Below are 14,934 nucleotides of genomic sequence, written 5' to 3'. Positions count from 1 at the left end.
TTCTCCAGCCATCTGAAATCTATAACTTTTTATGAACCAGTTCTTTGTTTGTTTGTTAGGCTGTGTTGGCCCACAGGGACCACATTAGAGCAGGGATCGGCAACCTTTGGTATGCGGCCCGTCAGGGAAATCCGCAGGCAAGCCGGGACGGTTTGTTTACCTTCAGTGTCTGCAGGTTCGGCTGATCGCAGCTCCCACTGGCCATGGTTCGCTGTTCCAGGCCAATGGGGGCTGCGGGAAGTGGTGGCCAGCACATCCCTTGGCCCGTGCGACTTCCCACAGGCCCCATGGGTCTGGAATGGCGAACCATGCAGCCAGTGGGAGCTGCGATCAGCCGAAACTGCGGACGCTGCAGGTAAACAAACAATCCTGGCCCGCCAGCGGATTTCCCTGATGGGCTGCATGCCAAAGATTTCCAACCCTGCATTAGAGCAACCCATAACAAAGAAACACCTTTTAGCCATTTATTCTTAAGAGGCTAACAGGTAATCAGCTTAATTGAGAAGTAGTGTAATGTAGGCATTGTGGGGGGGGTGCTGCTGTTGGTCATTTAGCTACTGAATCCTCCTACGGCATCATTGTGTTAGTAAAAAGAAAAGGAGCTCTTGTGGCACCTTAGAGACTAACCAATTTATTAGAGCTTAAGCTTTCGTGAGCTACAGCTCACTTCATCGGATGCATGCAGTGGAAAATATAGTGGGGAGATTTTATATGCATTTTATATGTTGGTAGAATGCCCTAGCATGTTGAAAAGTGTTCTCTTTACAATGGAATATTAGCACTTCATTGGTGATGTACTGAGTACCTTAGGCAGCACTGAAACACATCATAGTCTAGGATTAGAATCCTCCTAAAGATTCAGGGCTGTCTTCATTCTGTTTAATTCTATAATCATAGTTTATTATCTGATAATTATAGGTCATGGTGTGAATACATCCCATTTCCCACTGAGTAGGCAGCTTGATTTTCTAAAACCACTATAGGTTGAGCAGCTAGGCAAAGCAAAGGGTGGATGTAGTACCTTGATTCAGTGTGACATACAACTTAAATGTACAATCATGGTGATTCTAAGTAGGAGAAGGAGGATACATTTTAACCACCATGTCGCATACTGTACCATATGTGTTTCAACACTCAGTACCATATAGAATGATGTGCCTTTTCATGATTAAACAAAAAAATTATGGTTGTGTTTCTCTTTCTTGCAGATCACCAGAAATTGGAAAGGGAAGCTAGAATCTGTCGCCTTTTGAAGCACCCTAATATTGGTAAGAGAATGTAATCACTTTATATGGTGTGTGTCAGTACAGAAATTAAAAGAGAAAATACAGAATAGCTTCATAGAGGTAGAAAGTTGGGGGAAGTTAAATGAAACAGGTGGCAAAGAAGGTTCCTTTATACAGCGGAGTTCCTTCCAAACTCATAATTCTCCCCTGAGATGTGGTGTCCTATGAGGTGGTCACTTCCAACCATCCATACTGACTTCATCTCCTTGAGCTCGTGTTTGGTGCTTTTATGATTTGTGTCACTGTGTTGAGGATGTATATAGAAGAGTAAACCCCTTCCTCTCCTCATTGTTGTGTCCCTGCATTCAGGCATTCACAGTAGAGGCTGCCAAAGATTTTGATTTGGGTTGCTTGTTGTCTTGAAAGTGTGAACCAATAGGAACTGATGATAACTTTGTAGGCCATGAGGAATCACACTCTGAGGATGACTGAGACCCTGGTTTATCTGCCAGCAGTTTCAGTGCACATCTATGAATCTTCACCTGAGCCAACTTTAGGCTACCTCAGTAGTCCAGCAGCAAAAGTATGATTTTGTGTCATACTCAGTAATGTCTCCTCCCCTTTAATGGCAATGACAAAGTGTAAAAAACAAAACATACAAACAAAAAAACTCAGAAACCACAGCTCAAAATGGAGATTGGAATCACTCAAAAATCCCTATCAAAATTTCAAACAAAAAACAGGAAGCTCAAAGATACGGAGACAGGAGGACTCCCTTGAACTTGCAACTCCTCTGAACAGTTTAAAACTTTTTAAAAAGTTTTGGTTAGATACAGTTGGTTGTTTCTTTACTGTTCCCAAACCAGTTTGCCCATCCCTTGCTATAGTAAAGCAATGTTGAAGCCAAGGAAGATGATTAAGAAGAAAATGTAAACAGTAATTGCTATGAAATAAGAAGAGCTAAAATCCACAAAGGACTGTTGAAATATATGATTGCATGTGATTAAATTATTTTGTTCCATTGAATAGTTTGAACCAATATTATTATTGTATGCTGTCCAGCTGTTCTATTAGAGTTATTACAGCAAGTAAACATACAGCTGGAAAACACAGAAGGGTTGTAGTTGTTGAGGAGACACTGTTGATGTTCAATAAGATGGCACAGAAGAAATTCCATGCTGTGCAACCTACTCTGAAATAGGTAATTCAGTCAATGAATCACATAATAGAGTACACTTTTTCTTCTAATTGGCTGTTCAGTTTGAGAAAGAATATCAGGATTCAGAATCTTATGAGAGAGGCTGTTTGTTTTCATGTTGTAGAATCTCCATGAACACTATCAAGTCACTGAAACGTATCTACTCCCCTTTCCCTATAACAGAATATCCTGCTGAGCATGGAGAGTATGTGTCTGCCAGAGAACTAGTTTTATATCCATCCTAAAAGCTCTCAAGTATTAAAGTACCTTGTTTGTACAGCTGAATGAAGAAGTTTGCTTTTAGTTCTGGTCTCTATCTTGGAGTAAGATCATAGAGGCAGTTTCAAGAGTAGAAAAAAATTCTGTACATTTACAAAGACTCTGATTTTCAAAAGTGGGAGCCTAAAATTAGGCTTCTAAATCCACATTTAGGCATCTAAACTAGAGGTTTGCAAACTTCATTGCTAAAGCAGGCCAAACTGTAAACCCAGCTGGACCCCATGTCCCCTCCCCATAAGTATTTTGAGTACCTGTTTGGCGAGGGGCCTACTAATGGGAGAGAGAGGCCTGGCTGGGGGGGACTGGCCAAAAATAGGAAGGGACGAGGGATCCTGTGAGGGTCAAGCAGACTGGAGTGGGTTGAGGATTTTCTGGTTTTCCAGTTTTCAACAAAATCAATAGGATTCTGCCCAATGAAGCCTAGAATATTCCCTGAAATTTTGGAATTGATCAGATAGAAAGTTCAAAAGTCATTGTACGACATGCAGACAGAAAGGCCATCAAGCTGAAAGCAAGGCTTGCCTCCCTTGACAAATACACAACCTCATTCTCATATGTGCTCAGCAGCCAGCAGCTCCCATGGACGTCAGTCTCTGGGGAGCTGTTCAAATCTTTTGCAAATCAGGCCACTTATTTGGGTGCCTAAATGGAGAACTAGGAGCCTAACTTTAGGGTCCTACTTTTGAAAACTTCGGTGAAAAGTTTCCAGAAATCATAATATGTGGAAATCCTTTTTCTGCTCCTGCTTTTTTGGTTTAGCAGCTGTTGATTTAAACATTGTTATCCACATTACTTAAAAGTAAATTAAATACTCTGAAAGGTGGGAGTTTCAAAGGCATCTGAAGGACTTGGGCATCCAACTCCCACTGACTTTCAATGTGTGCCTTACTCCTTAGGTACTTTTGAAAATTCCATTCAAAGTTGTAATGTGGATGTGACAAACAAACACTGTAAAATTGGAGAAGTCTCACTTATGTTTATATTGGCAGCCAATCTTATTTTTGGGCCTATTGTTGACTGAGGTGGGATTTCCAAAAATGCTAAATGTTAGCCTTATTCTGATCCAATTGAAGTTAATGGTAAAACTTCAGTGGAAAGCAGAGTTAGATCAATGCTGAGTGCATGATCTTGTAAGTTAGACTAGACTTATGTCCGTAACTGAATATGTCCGACTTATGTAACTGAAGCTGCGTCATGCTTAGAATGTAAAAAGATATGTTAATAACATATAACAAGACATATATTGTATGTATGCTAGACTGAATCTTTTAGTTTAAAAGGAAAAACTGCTGCCCTATGTACTTATAAATATAAAATATAATGGGCAACAGTCCCTTCAGCCTGTAGCTTTGGACATTACAGCATGCTACCAGTGAAGTTCTCCTTATAAACAGTATAAAAATTCAGTTTAAACACTTCTACTCCTAAAATTCTCTCTTGATCAGGAAGAATATGTGATAGTATCACAATAAAATTTAATTTCTGAAAATGTTTTCAGAACTTATTTTTAGCAGGCTTTGTCATGACTATGAAATCTGGTAGTAATGTGTTAACATTTACATATGGAAAGGAGTATATTGATGAGTATGAATACATTGTTGTTTTTTTTATGAGCTCTAGCCCATTTAATCTGTGAAGGACGATGGCTATATTAAATTTTATATTTTCTTCTGCCCTTCATTTTTCTCTGAGTGATGTACAGCTCCTGAATTGATCGGAGCCCAGACAATAATGGGTTCTTCTGAAAAAGAAAAATTGCTGCTACAGCAAATATCTAAATTAAGGTGCTGAAATGATTCTTGAAAATGCAGTCTGCAGAGAAAAGCAGACTTCTATTTTAATATATTATTTCCCTTCTCATAAGACTGCAAACATGGTGGGGGTCTTTTTGTGGTTTTTTTTTTAGTTAGGTTGGTTTTTCATAACTTGCAGTTTTTTTGTGAATTAGTATATGTCCCTGTCTTTCCCTTGTTAGAATTAAATTATCCTTTCTCTTCTCTTTCAGTCCTGGGTAAGCGAGTGGCCTGGTTTTACAGCCTCAAAACTTAAAAACTTCAAGAAACAGTTCAGAACAAAAATCCCTTTTATTATTTTTTTAAGTTGCTTTTGCCTGTTCTTAACTGACAGTAACTGAAGTGCCATTTTTTATTGTTCATAGTTCATTTCATTAAATCTCCCTTCTGAAATTGAGCTTTTTTGTCATAAATGTCAACATTTGATTTGTCTATTTTTCTAAAACAATATCTAGACTATATTAAGGTCTGTACAATTTATTTTCTTTCATATTTGTGAACAAAGCCTTATCGATTTATTTTCTGACCAGACATATGTTAAAAAAAAAAAACATGCCCTTCTTAATTCCCTTTCATGATATTTTTCTTTATAATCAGATCAAAATAGCGGGCGTTGATAAAGCAGCTTTTAAAATTCCAGCCTAACTGTAACCTAGAAATACATTCATCATTTTTTTTTTAGTTACAAACAAATGGTATTTCTCTTAAAAGGGGACTGATGCAGGAAACCAAAATGTAGACCACTGGCAACATACAAGAGAACCTTTATTTTTTGCTTATGTCTTTTCACAAAAAATAATTACTGGTGTGGAACCTTTGTAGGAGCATTTAATTGTCCTACATTACACTTCCAAGCAGATGTCCACCAAGAAGCTATCTGGAGAAGTCTATTAATTAGTTTAAATTCTGTGACAATAGAGAAGGGTCTAGAACAGGGTTTCTCAAACTTCACTGCACCGCGACTCCCTTCTGACAACTACAATTACTAGAAGACCCCAGAAGGGAGGACCGAAGCTTGAGCACCCCCACCATGTGGGGTGCCGAAGCTTGAGGGCTTCAGCCCTGGGTGGTGGGGCTTGGACTTTGGCTTTAGGACCGGGCCCCAGTAAGTTTAACGACAGCCTTTGGGGTCCGACCCACAGTTTGAGAACCGCCAGTCTAGATGTGTAGTTTTGATTTCCTGAAAATGTGCGTCTCCCCTGCCTCTACACGAGGCTGTGTTCATATAAGGATTGTCTCTGGCTACCGACAGGAGCTACATCTGAGTGCTGCACTACTGCAGACATCCCGATCTATTCACTGCACAGCTAGCCGTATCTGTTCTTCAAGTGCTGGCCTTTATGTGTATTCGACTGTAGGGAGGCATGCGCTTGATGCATGTGGAGCTGGAGAATTTTGGAAGCAGTGCCTGTTGGTCCACACATTGCCTCAGTCTCCTTGTGCATCTGACTGAGGAGATAAAGGGTAGTTTGGACCAACCACCTCTCCAGTTCCTTCTCGCTGCCACTGAGGAGATAAAGGGTGGGTCGGAACCTTCATTGTCCAAAGCTTCGTCTTTATTCCTTTATCTGTAAATAGTTTTAAAAATATTGTGTTCTGATGCAGTACAGAGCATCTTTTCTGGGAAGGAGTCCACTAGAAAATGCTATTTTGCCAAGTGGAGACATTTTTCTGTATGGGCCATCAAAGACTTGTAGCCCCCCAAGTTTTCTTCTTTTGGACTATATGCTTTCCCGAAGATAGCAGGCTTGTCCATGAGCTCCTTATGGGTCCACTTTGCAGCAATCGGTGCATACCATTCACCTTAAGAGGGTTACTCAATCTTCACCCAGTCACTGACTAACAGATTCTGGAAAGGCCTAATTGGAACCTTTCTGCCAATAGAAAAGCAAGCTCCTCAATGGGACTTAAATTTTCTTATTTCGGTACTCACTATGCCTCCCTTTGTACCATTAGCTTCTTGCTCCATGTCTCTCCTATCCATTAAAGTTGCATTCCTGGTAACAATCATCTCAGCCACGAGGGTTGGTGAGCTTGGAGCGCTGATGGAGGATCTTTCTTCTACTATATTCCATAGGGACAAAGTTTCATTATATGTGCACCCTCAGTTCACCTCCACAGTAGTTTCAGAGTTTCACCTAAACCAGTGAATTCACTTATCTGTGTTTTTCCAAAAATGTCACCCATCCTCATGCTCAGGCTCCATTCCTTTAGCGTTCAGCGAGCTTTTTGGCCTTTTACCTGTAGAGAACAAAACCCATCAGAAAGTCTCCTGGGCTATTTGTCACCATAGTGGAAAGAATTCAGGGTCAAGCTATATCCTCTCAAAGAATCTCAAGATGGATTTTGGGCTGTATTTTGCTCTATCAGATGTTTATTCTTCCTCCCCTTCATGGGGTAAGGGCTCATTCCATGAGGGCACAGGCTATGTGTATGGCATTGCTTCAAGAAGTGCCTCTACTTGATATTGGCAAAGCAGCTGTGAAGATCTATCTACACATTTGTAAGGCATTATGCTTTAGTTCAGGACCATATCACTGATGCATCCTTTGGAATGGTGTTCCTTCATTCAGCTCTGCCACCTGCATCCTCGGACCCTCCTCCTACTTGAGTACTGCGTGTTAGTCACCCACAGTGGAATATACATAGGGACCAGCACTCAAAGAAGAGGAAGTTACTTACCTTATTTATAGTAACTGGAGGTTCTTCAAAATGTAGTCCGTATGTGTATTCTACTACCTGCCCTCCTTCCCCGCTGCTTTGGATCATCTTGTGGTTCACAGCAGAGAAGGAAATGGAGAGGTGGTGTTTCCACCCCACCCTTTATCTCCTCAGTCAGGGGCACAAGGTGAGCCAAGTTACATGTGCAGACCAGTGGACACTGCTTTTAAAATGCTCAGGCTTCAGGGTCATGGAGCGCATGCATAGCCACAGTGGAATACAGATAGGAATCACTCATCTCCTGTTACTGTACTTTAAGGTAAGTAACTTCCTATTCTTTGGGGCTCTAAGCCCCTTCTCCCGCACCAGTCCACCAAAGATATTCTTTGGTGCTCGCAGTGTCCTCTACTCCCCTCCATAGCTGCTCTTTTAGGGCTCCAGGTTCCTTCTAACCTCTTGTCCCCCACCCCACCACATCATTTTAAGGGCTTCAGGCCTCCCTTACAGTGTCTTGCAGAAGAAAATCAGATAAAGGGTTAATTCTCTTTTATTAGCAGAGCTCCGGCAGTTTGCTTTATACATGAATAGGTTGTACACTAGACTGATCTACAGCAGTGCTGGTTTCTCACCACAATATGATGGCCTGAGTCAACAGATCCTGGTGAATTTAAAGTGACTTTGAGTATCTCAGATCAAGGCCTCAAAACGTTGAGGGTTCTACTAACTAGCGGAACCCATGGAGATTCCACAGCTCCCCAAACAGTTACCTCTCCCCCTGTAGTGTCCTCACTCTTACTGCAGATGTATTATTTGGGGAAAGCCCAGAAGCCAAGAACCAGTAGAGTTTCTGCTCTGCAGCCAGATCTCTTTCTGTGACTGCCCTTTTGTGCAATAACTTAACGAGGACCCCACATTGCCTCAGAACTTTCTAAAAAAATAGTCCAGCTGGCTAAAATCTTGCTAAACCTAGGACTGTCCCAGACAAATCAGGACCACACGCTCCTTCAGAACCCCCCCTAGTTTATGAAACTGGCATATGCTGTTCAATCAGCTAACAGCAAGCCAAACCAAGTTGGACAGGACATTGTTTGAAACATTTGCTTAACAGATTTCTCGTCATTGACCTTTTACTTCGAAATTTCTACTGTAGATCCAGTTTATACCACTAGCCAGACCACATTCTTCAAGTGCTTCATGTACAGTGGAGCCAGGGAAAAAACAGCTTGTGTTGGTGTTCTGCGAAGCAAAAGATTTCCAATTAATATGTCATGAAATTCATTGGTCTTAAGTAGTAGAAATAAATCCTGACTATGAAAAATGTTAATTGGGTGAGAGATAAGCTCTGGATATTCAAAATTCTCATGCACATGTGAACCATGAAACTTTTTAGTTTAAGGTATAAATTGCCAAGGTTGTAAATTTTCAGTGAAGAAAGTCTCAGAGCAGGCAGTTGCACTGTTTTGAAAAAGAAGCAAGTCATAGATGCTGAAAAATTAAATGATCTTCAGATCATTTGGGAATACTGGTTAGTTTTAGCTGGGATTAAAGCTATGTAATAACTAATTTTTTCATATCACTGGCAGTTCTGACAAACTGAAAGAAAATATTGGCGAACCAAAAAGTAAAAAAACCAAACAAACGTGTTTTGGTTTGGTTAACAAACATTTAATTTGACCCAAAACAAAACCCTTTGTTTTGATTTTGATATTTTTTAAAGATTTTTTTTTAAATAAATTTGAAGGAAATTTTGGAATTGTCATTTTGAATTAAAAAATTTAAATGTCACTTTGAAAATGTCTAAATAAAACAACTCAGTTTTTTCAGATTCTTTTTCAACTAAGATAACTTGGCAAATTTTAAACAAATTTGAGAAATGTTTTGGTCAACTTGAATCTGCATTTTTCTTCAAAATAAGTTTTGGTGGAAACATTTATCTCAGTGCTAGCTGGGATTAATTTAGTAGGGATGCCTTTTTTTTTTTAAACCATATTGATAAAATAAAAAAAAAGTCTGTTTCCCAAATCTTTTATTAGGATTCACCTCCAGGTATAAGAACAGAACATTATCCATTGAGCCCACTGGTTATTAGGGATGATTTGTAATATTTATTTATAAAAACCTGGGAATCCACTTAAGTGTTGGTGTCTCATACTGTTCATTTCAGCACCTAGCTGATAAGTGCTGAGAGATGCATTAGGGCTTGTCCACACAGAGACTTAATGCACAGCAAGCTGGAGTGTGTATGAACAGTGCACTAGTCTGACGTGCACTAGCTAGCCATGTACTGAAAGTTCCATAGTGTGTTTTGACTTACTGCTGTTTCAAACTGCACTACAGAACTTACAGTGCATGGTAACAGGGTCCACATGGCAACTTAGTGCAGTACAACAGGCTAATACACTAGATTTACTCCCCGTCTTGATAAGGACTAAGTGTCTGTGTGGACAAGCCCTTAGAAATGCCTAGATAGATTTCTTTGCAATATCAAAATGTTGTGTACGGTGCGATGAAAGTTTAACAGCATTCAACACTATCATTTCATCTGCCTTTATCTGCAGGTTCCAAGCAGCTTTATAATGTCACCTACAGAAAAAATTAAATCATGTTCTTTTTAGTGAGTTAAAAGTAGTATCAATTCCGCCTCCATCCCGCCAACGCCCACCCCCATGTCCCTCAGTCCCATTACCATTTCATGTGGTTTTACAGCCACATTTTCCTATTAAAAAAAGGGCCTGTGTCTTCTGTTGTATGAAGGACCCATAGAAATCAAAGGAGAAATGGACTATGGTGAAAAAAAAAATCACAAACTGTACACAAAATAAATTAGAAGGGAAACTGCAGGAATTAGGAATTTAGGAATTGCATAGCCTACCTCAATATTTTCTCCTTTTTTACCTCTGTTTTAAGGCAACCTGTCACCTCTGCAGCTATGGGCGGAGTATAAATCTTTCTGCAGTCAAAGAGTATAGCCACTTGGTCAATGTGAAAGGAAAACTCTCATTTCAGAACTCTTTCTCATTCCTCTTTCCTTTCTGTCTCTGATAAAATAAATTAATCTGAGCAGATTATCTCTGTAGCACTCTCAGATGCATTCTCATTTCCCAGTTGAAGTTGGGAAACATAGTCCTGGAAGCATTACGTGACAGCATGAAACACAGATAGACGAGCAGCAAAACCACAGTTTTATTTGTTTTTATTATACTTTCTCAAAAATGCCACCAAGGATATTATTGCATATTCTAATGGTTGAAAATTTATGATATTATCAGTGAAATTCAACAAATCTGGGATCATAAACCAGTGTGTGGCAGCTTTCCATTACAGCAGTTATTATGTACCAGAAATCTTTGAATTGGTTGTAGGACTGGACAGTGCAGGACGAGGTGTTATGTTTATTGTGTTAATCTGTCCCCTCACTTGTATGCTCAATCCTGTGAGGTGCTGAACTCTTCCTACAAAGTGACTTTGGAAGATCATGTTCTGCGTGATCTTGCTAAACTGTCATTGGATATGTTTGAGAGGAGTAAAATGTTTTCTTGAACAGATGTTCAAGAGGACTGAATTGGTCAGGAGGCTTTTAAGAAGATAAAAAACCTTTCACTGCTAGATCACTGGTTCAAATTCAGCCCATACAGGCAAAGAAATGAACATCTGTACACTCAGTACAATGAACACTCAGTAGTCTATGTGAAATTAGAATAGTTGCTCAGGGCTAGGAAGCAACATCCCAAACCCCATGACCCTTATTGATAGTATTGGGGCATCTTTGGTGGGAGTTTCAGGAAAATGAAAGATCAGCAAATAAACAATTGTTAACTATCTTCTTATACCTAAAGTTGGTCCCTCTAGGTCATGGTAACAGATGCTCCAGATCACAGTAACAGACACAGTGGCTTCCATCTGACACATTTCACAATCACTAACATTCTTCTGTAACAGAGTGGTGAGACCCAGCACCTATTGAAGTCAGGGAGGTGGTCGATGGATGGGCGCAAGCCCGCCTATATCTGAAGGCCCCTTCTCCTACTGGACCTGGGATTCAAATAATGATGGAGGACAACTAATGAATAACAGGGTCAGGAGTGAGTGTCACAGGTACTGAATCAGGGATCCAGAGGGGGACACTGAGCAGAGAACCCAGAACAGCGCCCAGTGCTCCTCAAAGGTGTCTAGGAACCAAGCGGACACTGCCCAGAGGAACTCTGCCAGGATGCGTGAAACAAGGGAGGAACGGAAGTAGGCCCCACATTTGTATGAGAAGACAGGAGTCCTGTCACATATTCATACAATAAAAAGGAGGTGTGATTATTCCTCTGTACAAGAAATGTGTCCACAACTCTCAAAAGTACAGCACCCCTACAAACTATTAAAGGAAGTATACTACTGTATACTATAGTATTATTGTTTTCTTCCTACAAACTACTATAGGAATACTATAGTATACAATGTTTTTTATTGTTTGTTACAGATAGCTAATGTGATTGTAAACTTCCAGAAGAGACTCTATAATATAGATTAAGACAGCTGTTGGGGGGGATGCTATTTTTTAATTTTTATATACAGTTACACTTCATACATTAAAAGCAGACCCATTATTGAGCAGAAAGCCCACAAAGGACGTGTAACAGTTACATTAAATGGCACATTTTTAGCTGTTGCATATACCAATGCTTCCAATTCTGGAGGAGAATAGGACCTGTAGCAGAAATTCGGAAAGGAGAATAATCGGCTCTTAATAATGAAGGCTACATCTTACCTTTCTGTTTTCTGGTCTTTAACCTTTCGGTAAGTTCTGAATACCCAACCCTTGCTTTGCAATCACAGAGAGCTCAAATCATGCTGTGCCTCTGATTGCTAATCTGCATCTCCTGAGACTTTTGCTGGTATAACATTCTGCTGGTACTCAACTCTTTGTTTCTTTTGGTGGTGATTTAGAATCCTGTGGCTCCCTTAATTATTCAGAAGTATCTTCATCCTTGTCTGCTCTTTTTAATTTTGATAAGGCTTAGCTTACACATCACAGTAACTAGTTGCAGCACAGAACCTGTTAAATGCTGCATGAGGGAAGAAGAAAAAATCATTTATTTTTACCTCATTATGTCCCTTCAATTGAGAAAAAACAATATTGTGTTAACAGGGGGTTTTTTTTAGGAGATAGACCTTTACTTTTAAATTCAGAATGTCTGTGGTTACTATTTGTATGAAGTTGTGCATATCACTACATTCAAATACACATTGGTAATATAAAATAAATGTAACAGATTTTGTAAGCCCTACAGCAACTGATAGAAAATATCTGACAGAAATTGACTTTTCAAAAAAGAGCCTAATTCTGATTTTACACTAGCATAAATTAGGAGTAGTTTGACTGATCTCATAAAGTCTATGTGTAAAACTGATATGAGATTTAAATCAGGTCGTGTGTGTGTGTGTGTGTTTTGACTTGAAATCTCACATTTCCTTGTTTTCCAATTTGTTACAAATAAAACAAGTACTGACTTTAGGAATCAAATGCATTATCCCCCTTCCCTCTATAAAACAAAATCAAACAAGTTATTTAGATATATACTATATATGCTGGTTTCAGGAATATGTGAGAGCATTTACTGTTTTACAGGGCAGTTTTAAACCATGGGCTTCGGGCATCCATGAGATTCTAGTTTCACCTCCAGTTGCCTCCTATGAGTACCTACAGCAGTTAGATGGGATGGTCATTTTAGTAATTCTAGATCGCCTTAATTCTAATAAATTAACAAAATGCTGTAGCTTCCTTGATAAATAAAATGGATAATTTTCTTCTGGTGATTTTTTAAAATAGTGTAATATGTTAAATTTCCTAGTTAATGTAAAAGCCAGTTAAATATATGGTCAGAATAGTGCAGCCGGTGTCTGAGTTGCTGGTTAAGGGGTGGAGAATAGAAGGAGGATTTGACTTCAGATGCTTGAGACAGGAAATTACTTTGGCCAAACATATTAAACAGTAGCTGTGCGCTTTCCCTTCTGTAATAGCAGCCTTGTAAATGTGGCAGAGAGAGCGAGCGAGTAGGAGAAATGTGAGAAGGATCAGGCCTCATCTGAAATGAAAAGATAGTCCATAATAAGAATGTTTTACACTTCTTTTATTTAGTGCCTAGATATTACTGCTTTGAGCAGGGGATTGGACTACATGACCTCCTCAGGTCTCTTCCAACCCTAATCTTCTGTGATTCTATGAAATCAAGAAAATAATAATTAAATAATTATTTTGAACAATTCTGTGCTTATCAGTTTGTCTTTTATTTTTAACACTGTCCCTACCAAGTATGATATGCAGTTGTACAGTGGTAATGCTGTGCTCTGCCTCTCTCTAATTACTTCTGGGGGTAATGTGTAGAGTGCACAATACAGTAATATCTAGGCACTAAATAAAAGAAGTGTAAAACATTCTTATTGTGGACTTTCTTCATTTCAGATAGGGCCTGATCCTTCTCCCATTTACTTAAATAGGAGCAGGATTGGGCCTTTGGATTGCACTACAAAGGGTTATTCCAGGAAAAAAGTATCTAGGAGGAGAGACAAGCCATTTATAGCCTCTTTTATAGTGAGAGAAGATGTGTGCAAAAAGGAGCATCCTGCCTGTAAATCCAAAAAAACCACTGTTATTGTTGTCTTCAATAATATAGAGATTTATGGAGGCCCTTGAAGCCCTCTATAAAAAAGAAAATAGCCTATCCTGAGCTCACAACACTTGTGCCCTTAGCTGTTAGCCGCAAGATCCCTGGAGATCACCACGGTATTCTTTGTGTGGTATAGAAGGTAAGGTGCCCTAAGGTTTGCTACCAGCTGTGTCTTTTTTTTCCCCTGCACAGCACCATGCATACCGTGGTCATATGTATCTGATGATAAAATATAAACCCCCATGAACTAAACTTTGGAGGGTTTACACAGCCTACTTGTAGCTACTTACTGTAGATACTTTTAATTTCAGAAACTGTTTTCATAACATTTTTCTCATTTCTTCTGCAAAGTTGTTTTTTTCTTTCCATAAAGCCAGAATAAAATTGTATTTCTGTAGCCACTGATTTTAAATGTGAAATAGACTAACCCAATGTACATAACTGTCTTAGAGACCCTGCTGCAGTTGTGTAAGATCAGGAGACTATGAAAGCTGTTGCACTTCACTTATAATTTGATTTATTGTTTTGTTTACCTGGTATATTCTCTTTAAAAAAAAAAAAAAAAAAAGCAAACCCCTCATATTGCCAATTGCATTGCAAATTTGAGAGTGATAAAAAAATAATTTAGTTCAATATTAATTGCATACTTCTTTAACATGCAAGAAATAAATCTTTACTTTTGAAACTTTGTATGAAGTTTTATTTGAAAACGGTTCATAGTGAATTTGTGACTACATGTTCTACATATACATAGACATCATGGCTCCTAGCTAAACCACAAACATGCAGTTTTCCTCTGGACCTTTTCCTCCCAAAACACGGGTCTCTAATACTCTAACTAAAAGGAGATTTTTCTTTCAACTCATTCGGTGTAACGGGTTATGTTTTGGAGCAGAAGGTTCTGAGTATTATATCAGATTGGTACCCAACTGTTAGAGTGAAATTTTATGTACCCTACATGCTTTCTATTAAGGCGGAGGACAAGCTGTATCCAGCTAGCTAGCATGGATGTGTATGAGTGCTATCGGCTTAAATAAAATTGGGGCACGTCAAATATTTGTGACTAAGTTGCCCTCTAGTAGCCATCCCACAAAAATATAAGCCCCAGTACTACTTTAAAG

General features: G+C 39.2%; 1 protein-coding gene across 16 annotated transcripts in view; it reads left to right on the top strand.

Annotated features, from left to right (window-relative positions):
• Positions 1 to 14,934, top strand: part of CAMK2D (calcium/calmodulin dependent protein kinase II delta) — a 271,589-nt gene that overhangs the window by 116,370 nt on the left and 140,285 nt on the right. For all 16 annotated transcript variants that reach the window (XM_073340953.2, XM_073340965.2, XM_073340950.2 and 13 more), the window contains exon 3: positions 1,209 to 1,268. In XM_073340953.2, the coding sequence (XP_073197054.1) occupies positions 1,209 to 1,268 (60 nt within the window). The remainder of the gene's footprint in view (positions 1 to 1,208; positions 1,269 to 14,934) is intronic.

Source organism: Lepidochelys kempii, chromosome 4 (assembly GCF_965140285.1).
Source record: "Lepidochelys kempii isolate rLepKem1 chromosome 4, rLepKem1.hap1, whole genome shotgun sequence".
Lineage (NCBI taxonomy): Eukaryota > Metazoa > Chordata > Testudines > Cheloniidae > Lepidochelys > Lepidochelys kempii.
The sequence above is the reverse complement of the archived record's forward strand: the minus strand, read 5'-3'. Positions and strand labels throughout refer to the sequence as shown.